At 39.2% G+C, this 11,265-nt stretch overlaps 1 protein-coding gene across 1 annotated transcript in view; it reads left to right on the plus strand.

Moving 5' to 3' along the window:
- The window catches only part of ZDHHC5 (zinc finger DHHC-type containing 5), a 45,966-nt gene that overhangs the window by 16,571 nt on the left and 18,130 nt on the right, over positions 1 to 11,265 (plus strand). Inside the window, exon 2 of the mRNA XM_015820552.1 lies at positions 10,573 to 10,694. Coding sequence (XP_015676038.1) covers positions 10,573 to 10,694 — 122 coding nt within the window. The remainder of the gene's footprint in view (positions 1 to 10,572; positions 10,695 to 11,265) is intronic.

Below are 11,265 nucleotides of genomic sequence, written 5' to 3' on the forward strand. Positions count from 1 at the left end.
ATGACGCAATGAGGGTGGAATAGTAATTAGACCTCGCCACCCTCATCGCCACAAGGTAGGATCTAACATGTATCCTTACCTGTGTTCGGTCGGATTCGGTTCGGCTAGCCCTCCAACTGCTCTCTAGGCGTCTTTTCCGGCGTTTCATCTCTCTCAGCTCCTCCGTAAACCAAGGAGCCAGTTGAGATCTACGCCGGGTTAGAGGCCGCAAAGGCACGACTCGGTCCAGTGCCGCGGCAGCGGCTGCTTCCCAAGCTGCCGCCTGATTTTCCGCCGAGTCGTGAACTAGATCCTCTGGATATGGCCCAAGCTCCGTCAGGAACCTCTCAGGGTCCATCAGGCGCCTGGGATGGAACCATCTACGCGGTTCCGTCTCCCTGCGGCGGGGGGGAGCGGTCCGGAAGTCCATGGAGAAAGATATGCAGTTATCACCCAAGCAGTACCTTTATTCTCCTCTTCCCAAAAGTTATTTCACTAATGGCCACAGTTGTTTAGACCAGGGGTCCCCAACCCCCGGTCCGTGGACCAGTACTGGGCCGCGGCATGCCAGCAACCGGTCCACACAAACAAGCAAAGCCCTATCTGCAGGATGCAGGCAGCATACAAAACCACGTCCCCTTCCGGTCTGTGGAAAAACCTCTCTCCATGGAACCGGTCCCTGGTGCCCAACAGGTTGGGAACCTCTGGTTTAGACAGTAATTAATGTTTTTGAAAGGTTAGGTGCCATTTTTGTTTCTTATTTTTCTTCATTTTCTTTTCTGTGGTTGAAGGTTTTATCATTAAATAGATGTGTAGGTCTCTTTTGAATGCTGGATAAAATAGGTTTTTTTTAATTTGCACCCCAATTCTTGGTGTATTTTAAGTTCCATCTTTGTTTGATTTTTTTTTTTTAAAATACAATGATTGATGATTACATGTGATACTCCTTTGTAAGTTCCATCTTACATATTTTTTAAAAAAGAATACAACATGATTGATGATTACATGTGGTACTCCTATTAAATTTTGCTGTTTATCTCATCAAGATGGAAGTTTCTGTGATCCTTTCCTGTCTCTTTTCTATTTAGAATGATACTCCGGGGATACTTCAGTACCTTAAAGAGAGGTGTGCAAAGCACCTGGATTACATATATTGAAATTATATATTACTACAAGATCTAAATATTGTAGAAGCTAACTATATTTCGTTTCTGCCATTGCTTCTGTTTTGCTTTTTGCCTCCCACTGACCTATAACAAAATAAAGATGGAATTGAATTAACGTTTCCCTTGTAGACAGTTGGATCCTGGGGAGGATTTAAAATATATGGGAAGGAGTGTTTCATCCCCATTGATAATGTAGTGACATGTTGGACAACTTTTGACATGAGAGTTGGATCAGTTTTGGTAGCTGCCTTAAGCTTTAAACTGATTTTTCCCAAGCAGAAGGTTCATCAAGCCCTCTTTGGCAAGCTACATGAAGGTGGCAACTGATAAGAATTCTGTCATATGAACTAATGTAATATAGAACCAACATATCTATATATACATTAGGACAGAAACCTTTTGAATCTTTTTCACTATCTTATGATGCAAAGTATGATTCTGCAGATTATTTATGTAACAGTTGCTGATTCCCTATCAGTTTGAGAAGCAACTTTTAAAAATTACCTAGTTTGCTACATATGTCATTTTGTCAAGCTATCTATACATTTCCCTTCTTGGCTGTTGGCTCATGCTGTATAAATTTATTTGTTTATCATAGAATGCTCTGACTTGAGAAGAAGGGACAGATGCTGCCCTAAATCTGTGGGATTAAATTCTCAGCAACAAAGCAGATTAGGGTATTATACCATCAACTTCAAGGAGAAAAACTGCTGGCATTTGAGCCCAGGCTTTTCCACAGAAAGGACTCTTTAGTATGACTTTTATTATCAACATTTAGAGTTGAAAGGTACCTGGGAAGTTTCCTAAGCAAATCTGTTTAACCCTTTCCTCCATTTCTCCTCTTGTAACAGCAGCATCCCTATCAGATAGTTGTCTAGCCGCGTTTCTTTGCTTTGTTCTCTTCTCAGTTAAATCTCATTATTTCAAAAAGCAGTCTTAATTGATGCTTCCCATCTTTAAATTAAGCTTTGTAGCCAGGATTCTATCTATGTTTTATTTATTATGCAAATTTAGATGGCTGCCCAACTCACAGCCATATGAGCCACAGCCATATGGCTCTGGGTGGCTTACAACATTAAAAATCCACAACATAAAGCCCCACCCCTTCCCAGTGCTTCCTTGTGATTTTGGTGCATCCTAATGGGTGGATTAAAAAAAATACCGACAGTCTTCAATCTAGTTTGCCTCTGTTGTTTATATCTGTGCAGTTTTCTTGGTAGTCTTATGGAAGTGGTTTGCCACTGTCATCTTCTGGAATGTTTTTCCACCTTGCAAGACTAGCAATAGCTTTGGAATTCCCAGCTGAGCCTCCATCCCAATGCGAGTTATGGTTGAGCCTGTTAACAGCTTCCAAAATCAGCCAAAATTGGCTAACTGCTGCCCTCTTTGAGGGCAAAAGAATGACATAACAAAATTATTTTTCTCTAGGGTAAATCTGGATTTGGCCCATAACAGTTAGGATGCAAAGTTAAAAAAACAAACTAAAGGGTTGTCCCAAAGGTGTTTTTTTCAGTTGCGTTTTGAAAAAAGCACCTTTGGGACAACCATGACCTTGGATGACTGAGAATCTCCATAGAAACTAAAAGGTTAGTGTCATATCATTTTGTAGCATTTTACTATGCTGTTATATAGAATTTAACCTATAGGTAGTCCTCGACTTACAGCCATAATTGAACCCAGAATTATGGTTGTACATCATGTCAGTTTTTAATGCGGGTCACCATGTGATTGTGCCTGATTTTATGACTGTTTTTGCAGTGGTAAAGCAAACATTGTGATTGTTAAATAAATGCGTCAGTCATTAAGCAAACCCATTGAATCCAATGGCCATTTTTTTCCAGAAATCTGAAGTAGATACCAGTTTCTGGCAAAAAAAAGCATCATAATAAAATGGAGTCACATTACTGTGGGACACGGCAAACAGATGTAAATGCAGGCTGGCTGCCAAGTTCCCAAAATATGATCACATGACCATAAGAGGGGGCGGCCGTTGGAACTGACTTGTAAGTAGCTCTGGGGAGAGCCCTCATAACTAAGCAGTCAGTTGAATCAGAGGACTGCCTGTATTGATAAATACTTATTCTGAGCAAAGGGAACAAATGGACTGATAGTTTCAAACTGATAAATATGATTTCTGCCTATCCGTCATCCATTGCTTATGAAAACTCTGTTGGAATAGTCAAGAACAGCAGAACTGAAACAATTAAAGGTCAGCTTCAGACTGGTTGATGTGGGATTTGGTGTGGAAATAAAGGGGAAATTGTGCTGTGTGAAAATGCTGACATGGAAAAAAGAGAACATTTAAGATGATAAAAAGAACCTGAAAAAAGTGGAGGGCACTATAGCTACACAAGAATTGTTCATGTGTGCTTCTGGGGGTGTACACTTACCAAGATTCTTGCTGTCATATTTGGATATTTCTAAAATTTCTAGAGACAGCACCATGATGCAGCACCAAAGAGCACATTAAAGGACGTGGTACAACTTGTAACTAAGATACATGTTGATTGACCAGGCCTGATCTTCCTAGAAGATATGCATATCAATAAATGCTGCATAAAAGTTTTCTTGATCATAGCTACCTGGAAATCCAGGATTTCATGCAATTTTGCTTCAAGAAAAAGCTGTTTCATCTAAAATGAGATAAATCCTTATCCTCTCCTAAGGGCCCCTCCTAATCAGAGACGTTTGTGTCTTGTTTTGATTAAATTTCAGTTTGCTGTCTTTCATCTAGCCCTTTAGATGGTGAAATATTGAATCAGAGGTCACTATTTCACAGGAATCACACACTCAAAACGCCTAAGGGATGTCCTCAAACGATTTAAATATTAAAAAGAATAAGCAAAAGCTGATCTTCGGGGGTTGAATTTATACTAGAACTTATGTAATTAACATAATGAAGCTCCTGAAAAAACTACAGAATCATTGAGAAATATAGATGACAATCTTACTCCTAAATGGACTAGGACAACTCTGATTCCTGTATAGACAGGCAACTGAAAGTTACCTCCATCCCCAAACAAAACTAAAAATTGCATTGAAATACTTCATTTAAGGCCTCTCATCCATGAATAACATAAGAAATTCTGGGTCCAGAGAAGTATTTCTTTCATTCTGGTATAACATTTCATCCCATAATCATTGTTACTCCCATCTAACTGATAGGTAGGTAGGGGTTCTCAAAATTTTTAGCTAACCATCCCTTTATGAAGTTTCAGATTGTTCATCAACTCCCAAACAGTTGTTATGTGAAAATAATAATAAATATTACTTTAATAGTACTACCATATTTCCTCAAAAGTAAGGTGTACCCCAAAAATCAGCCCTAGCTTGATTTTTGAGGGGCGGGCCTAATATAAGCCCTACCTACCACAAAAATAAGCCCTAGTTTTGGGGTGAGGTGCACGCCTAAAAATCAAGCTAGGGCCGTTGCCGCGAGGTGAGACCATAGAAAAGACATCCCCTGAAAATAAGATCTGGTGCCTCTTTTGGAGGCAAAAAAATAAATAAATAAGACTGGGTCTTATTTTCAGGGAAACACGGTATGATAATAATGATAGCTCAAAGCCATTGTCTCTGGCAACTGACCATCTAACCCTGAGTAACACTATATTGCCATTAGTCATCTCACTTTCAGGACCAGGGCCTAGCGTGGAGTTCTACAGAAAACCCAACAGATTAATTAACCCCAATTAACCTTCCTTCATTTATTGACAACCTATTGATCCCCAGACATTTACTGCCCCCCTTTTGACCCTCAAACATTCATCAACTGTTTGGATAGTCCTATCAACCTTTGGGGGTTGATATTGAGCACTTTGGGGGACCCTGCTATAAGATCATGCACTGTAATTGCTATACTAAATCGGTGCCCCTAAAGACATATTTACCCTCTCTTATTAATTATCAAATGTGTCTACTATCTCTTGATAATTATCTAACATATGAGAGTATTAGTGACATTTCTTCCATGATCCAGTGCAGCTTGATCCTTCCTCTCCAGTTGTTCTACCATAAAGTTTTTACTATTACTTTGTATCTTGAGGCAATCCTAAAGGGCTCTCGGTGGTTCACAGGTATTCTGCAATTACAAATGAAACACCCACTCTGAGTTTAAAATAAAAAGACATGAATGAATAAAGTATGAACAACCCCCCCCCCAGCAGTCAATAATCTGTTCATTTCAAAACAACATCACAATCCAGACAGCTGCTTCTAAATAGTTAAAATGGGAATTAACCTGATTCCACTGAGAATTCATTCCAAAGAACCAGCACTATCACCAAGAAGGAGCACCTCCAGGCCTCACCACTGAAGCTAAACTTCTGTAGGTGTTACACTAGTTCAGGGGTAGGCAACCTTGGCTCTTTTATGACTCGTGGACTTCAACTCCCAGAATTCCTCAGCCAGCCATGCTGGCTGAGGAATTCTGGGAGTTGAAGTCCACGAGTCATAAAAGAGCCAAAGGTTGCCTACCCCTGCACTAGTTTATATGAAAGGTAATAACATACGGTAGCTATTGAGATCACCCGGTTGTCTTAAAATCTCTTTGCCCTTTTGCTAGGATTGATCAGGCTGAATTTGGTATTATTGTTTGCTGTCTTGTAACAATGCAGCATTAAAAATGGTACTTCTCTTGGCCTCTTATCTCCACAGATTTTCTTCAGCTGATGCAAAGATTTAAAGTAATTACAATTTTATTATGTGGGCTTGAGAGCAAGACTGATGCGTGGAATTAGGTGCAGAACTATTTTGAGGCATATAATTCCTGTAATTTTCCAGGCCAGTGATGGCGAACCTTTTAGAGACCGAGCGCCCAAAAACTGCCCCGCCCCCGTTCTGCCCCCCCATCCCCCGCCTGCCCACAGGACCACTCACCGCCTCCAGGGCCCATCGCAGATCACCCAGGCAGCCCAGCAGCACTATGGCGGCCACATCCTCTGCCTGCGTCCTGCAGCATCAACTGCATGATGGAGTGTGAGAGCAGAGTCTTGTCTACGCTGCCTGGCTGCCATGTCCTTGGCTGCGCTGCTCCGTGTGGGCCACGCTCGAGGGCGAGTCTCTTTCAGGGGGGTTACTGGAGAGGAGGGGGTCGCGGGGGAAAGCAAGGCTGGGGCAATGGCATGTGTGCCCACAGAGAGGGCTCCGAGTGCCGCCTCTGGCACCCGTGCCATAGGTTCGCCACCACTGTTCTAGGCTAATCATTTAAAGTTTAGCCTAAATCTTGTCCATGTTCTGTGATAAAGCTCTGAGCCCAAAGAGATCTAGTCCCTATTATGTTGCCACCAGTTAACATTATTAAATGCATTTGAGTCTTTGTTGTTATTTGTTCATCCTTGCTTGATATTTTGGACTCATTATCATACTCTTTCTTTGGACCAGTTAGATCAGAATAATAACCTGTTTTTTTGTACTTTTTATTGTTAATCCCGATTTATTATCCACTGGAAGGCTTGAAAAAATATATCCTTTCCTTCCTTTCACTATAGAAGGTAGTAGTTCTGTGCAACAATTCAGTGTTGAATCATTTGTATCTTAGCTTCAAAAGCAGGAAGGTGTTCTTTATATTCAGTTTACGGAGGAAGTAATGTTGAACTTAATGATAAATCTGAAGTCATTACCCATGATAAAATTTCAGACTTCATTATATCTACATTCAGGTAGCTGCCTTTGATTCTAAGACTATTTCCATATTTCATTAAAGCGTAAAGACTTTTTTTTCTGTTCCATTAAAAATTAAAATGAGTTAGCTCTAATATGCTTTTAGCTCTGTTCCATTAAGTACATTAGTAAACATTTAAGGATTATCTAGCTTGATTCGAAGTGGGCTTTTGCTGTGCTTCTCTTCCAGTCATTAACATTATATTTAGTGCAACATTCTTGTTCTCCCTATCTATCTAGTCAGACTAGCTTGTCTTGTTTTCCTTTCTTGCTAAGTCCTCTTCTTTGAAAAAACAAATTACAGTTGCTTTTAGAAAGTTCAAGATATCCAGCCTTACAGACAAAGTATTCTGACTAGGTAACCAACTGTTATTGTTTGGATTTAAAAAGTCAGTAGTGATTACAATGTCACAGAACTTAGTAAGTTGAGGGGGAAAAATACAGGTAATCCTCACTTAACAACCATTCATTCTGCAACCATTCAAAGTTACAACGGTGCTGAACAAATAGTTTCAAACAGTTTCAAATCATAGGCTGTAAAGAACAAACTTTTAAGTTTGTTATAGACGTTGAAGTTGTAGACATTTCAGGGCCTTGTGATAAAAAATGTGAGTGCTTGGCATCCTATCCGCATTTGTGGCTACATCACGTGCTTCAACTGCCCTCCTACCAGCCTATCAATCACCCCATCTCTGCCTTTTTGGCTGCCCTGCACTCCATCACGATCCACTCCTACTGCCCAGCTTGACCAGAGAAGAAAAATGTGTGCTAAAGTTAATATTACTGATCCATTAAGAATTCAAGAATATGTTATGGTACATCCAGATTAAAGAAGGAAATTGAAAGGGGACAAAGAAAGAAAGAACTAAGAAACGAAGCATGACTTCTTTAAAGAATTAGACACAGGCACACTGTTCTGCAGTGAAAACCACTATCGGATAATAGAATAATTTGATCTAATTCTAGCGTTCATTATTCCCCAGCATGCAGTACAATTCTCTGATTTCTAACTCACATCTCTATGGACTGGTATTTCTTTCTTTTTTAAAACCTGATTTTCAATTCAACCATTTTGAAAAGATACTGCCACTCCTGAGAGATAGAGGAGAAAGAGACAGAAAGAAAATGGAGGTTGTCTTCAGCTCAAGTTAAACCTCATTTTTTTGGTTCTTAGCCTTTGATTTTTCTGGAGCTTCGATTGTCTCTGGCTACTACCTGGATTGACAGATCAGCTAATTTTTGCTCAACTCTCTCAGTGTCTGAACTTCTTGGAATGGGATTTATCTCATTCACTACAATTGCTATTGCTATATAATTGGACTACAGCCCCTTTTGAAATGATCTGTACCTGCAGTCTTCATCAGATCTTTATTGATACTTCACCATTGAGAAGTTAGCATAGTGAGTATGTATATAAGATATGGTCTTTTTTCTTAGAAGCACTCCTGAGATGGAACTATCTTCACAAAGGTCATATTGGTTGGTTCAACATTTATTGTGTTCTAGACTTGCAGGGAAGACTACACAGTTAGAGAAAAATGAGCTGACTAGTCAATCTAAATAGGGGACCTGAGAAAATCAGTTATGGAAGAGCCCCTCAGATGGATTTTTTATCTAAAAGGAGGAGAATATTCAGGGCTAGCTGAAAAAGCTAGGTAAGAAAGGAAACCCCAACCCACAGAAATCCAAGGAGGAGAATAGGGAATTATAGAACAGGTAAGGGATGAGTGAAGAAGAGTAGATTCACATCAGTTAGTTTGTTCTTTACAGCCTATGATTTGAGCTATGAGGTTTTTATTGGATATGTGTACTTGCAGAGGAAATATCTGGCTGAAGGGATAGTGACTGAAATCAACTTCTCTAGAAATCATTTTTTCCCTTTCTTTTGCACCTTTTTCTATAAGCTTTGTTCTAATTTTAATTAACACACTTATTTTGTGGGAAGCCTTTAGAATATCCCCCTTCCTGATGTAAATAGGTTGCTATTTTTCTCCTGAGTAAACCAAGAAGGGCATTTCTCTAGAAAAAAAATGACCAGTGGCAGTAGGAAAGGGGACAGGAAAGGGGACAGTAGGGTATAATATCCTTATTATTGTTTGGAGCCCAATCCATTCACATCCAATGTGCACATTCCTCTACAGAAATTTATTGTCAACGATGGCATGTAATTGCATTTAATAAAAATAAAAGTAGATATTCCCCTCTTTTTAGCTTAATGTAATGTCAACATTATTGAGGAGCTTTTGTCAGTTGGAATAGAGAATTATTTCATTCTGTTATGATCATCACTGAATGAATACTATATAAAGAAATATCTCAGTCGGTAATTATTTCTGCATGAGATCTTCTCATGACTAAAGAATCTGAATCTGTAAGTGGGAAATTGTTACTTTATGGTATTATGAAATATTATGAAAAGATACAGGTAGGAGGTTTTTAATAGTAAGAAGAGAGAACATCTGTAGCTCAGGGTTGAACCGAGAAGTCCTTGGTGCTTCTAAGGTTGATTGGGTTTTGGCAGACATTTTGTTACCCAGGCAAGTAACAGCTTCAGAGTTAGAAGTGGCTGTTGTTTACTGTTTGATTGTTTGTCTGAGTTGGTAGTCCCTTGATTGGGGAATTGTTTACTGCTTGATTGTTGGTCTGCTATTAATCTTGGTGTTAATCCCCGCTTATCTGAGTGTTCATTGCTGGTGAGGAGGTGTTTTGATCTTTTGTTTCCTTTTTAGCTTTCTGATTGTCTTTTTTTATTGATATGTAAATATTGCTTATCTCTATGTGCCTGTTAATGTCTGCTTTGCCTCAGTGCCAGGCTTCCAGGAATTCTCTAGCATTTTTTGGGATTGGGGGGGGGGGCTTTGTTTGGTCTACGATGCTCACAGTTTCCCCGTTGAAACTATGCTTAAGTCTGTCCATATGTTGTGCAATTAAGGAGTTTTCATTATGTCCTCTGACTACTAGTTGGTGTGTGTGGATGCACTCTGCTAGTCTTCTGCCTGTCTGTCCTACATAGTGGCTATTACAGTCCGTATACCGTAGATTGTAGATGATTCCTGTTCTTCTGGGCTACAGAGGGGTTTTTTATTTACTTAAGACGTTTTGGAGGGTTTTAGTTGGTTGTTGTGTTACTATGATGCCAAGTGCTTGCAATAGTCTGTTGGTTGTTCTGATACATTTTTGATGTATAGCAGTGTTATTTTTTTCATAGCTTATGTTGGTTGTGCTGTAGAGGGTTAAGTGGTTAGGTGCTTTTTGATAATTTTGCATGGGTATCCATTTTGTTGCAAGATGTATACTGTAAGTGTTCTGTTTCCTTTTCCTGATGTACAGGGTTGCTGCAGAGTATTTGTGATAATCTAAACAGTGTTCTTACACAGCTTATCTTGTGGGAGAAGAGATTATTGTTCAAGGTAGTGGATGTAATATACACACCAGTAATGCATGTTGAAGGAGTATCACCTTGGAATTGTCTACTATAAATTTGAAGATGTACTTGTGAGTTAGGTTATCTACAAATTGTCCAGTGAGGTTGAATTCAAGTAATTCATCTTCTGTTTTAGATTAGATGTTACATAGTTAAGTATTTTTGTTAATTGATTAGAACAATACTTTCTGACTGCTAATTGGTTCCACGAGCTTCTGAACAAATTTGCAATGACAAAGTGCAAATATATATAGTTATTTAGGAAAATGTTTGAATATAAAATGCAATTAATAAAGTGGAAAGAGTGATTCTTTTTGTTTTGGACTGCTTTTTCTTGTATAGGTGTCCAGGACTCAGCTTTTACATCTCCCCAATCATCCCCATTTACAATGCTGTGGTCTTCCTTTTTGTGCTGGCCAACTTCAGTATGGCCACTTTCATGGATCCTGGCATATTCCCTAGAGGTAAGCATTACTCCAGTTTCTTGCAAATCATAAATCTAAATATGGTGATTATGATATCGTTATTTCAATTTTTCATCTGTGAGGCGTTATCTTTTTTATATTTATATAAGATTTTTTTTATCACAATACATGTAGTCTTCAACTTACAACCATTCATTTAGCAATTGTTACAAGTTATAACGGCACTGAAAAAGTGACTTACAACCATTCCTCACACTTATGACTGTTGTGGTGTCCCCACATCACACGATCAGAATTTGAGTGCTTGGCAACCGGCATGCATTTACAATGGTTGCCGTGTCCCAGGGTCACGTGATCACCATTTGTGACCTTCCCAGCTAACTTCTGACTAGCAAAGAGGGAAGCTAGATTCACTTAATGACCACACAATTTACTTTTATAACTGCCCTCATTCACTAACAAACGTGGCAAAAAGCTCATAAAATTGCGGGCAGTTCACCTAATAACTGCCTTGCTTAGCAACAGAAATTCTGTTCCATCATCATAAGTCGATGACTACCTGTAAAAATGTAAATATTTGCCTTTCTACTATAGGTCCAAGAATGAATAT

This window comes from Protobothrops mucrosquamatus, unplaced genomic scaffold, assembly GCF_001527695.2.
Source record: "Protobothrops mucrosquamatus isolate PMUCROS unplaced genomic scaffold, P.Mucros_1.0 scaffold1143, whole genome shotgun sequence".
Classification (NCBI taxonomy): domain Eukaryota; kingdom Metazoa; phylum Chordata; class Lepidosauria; order Squamata; family Viperidae; genus Protobothrops; species Protobothrops mucrosquamatus.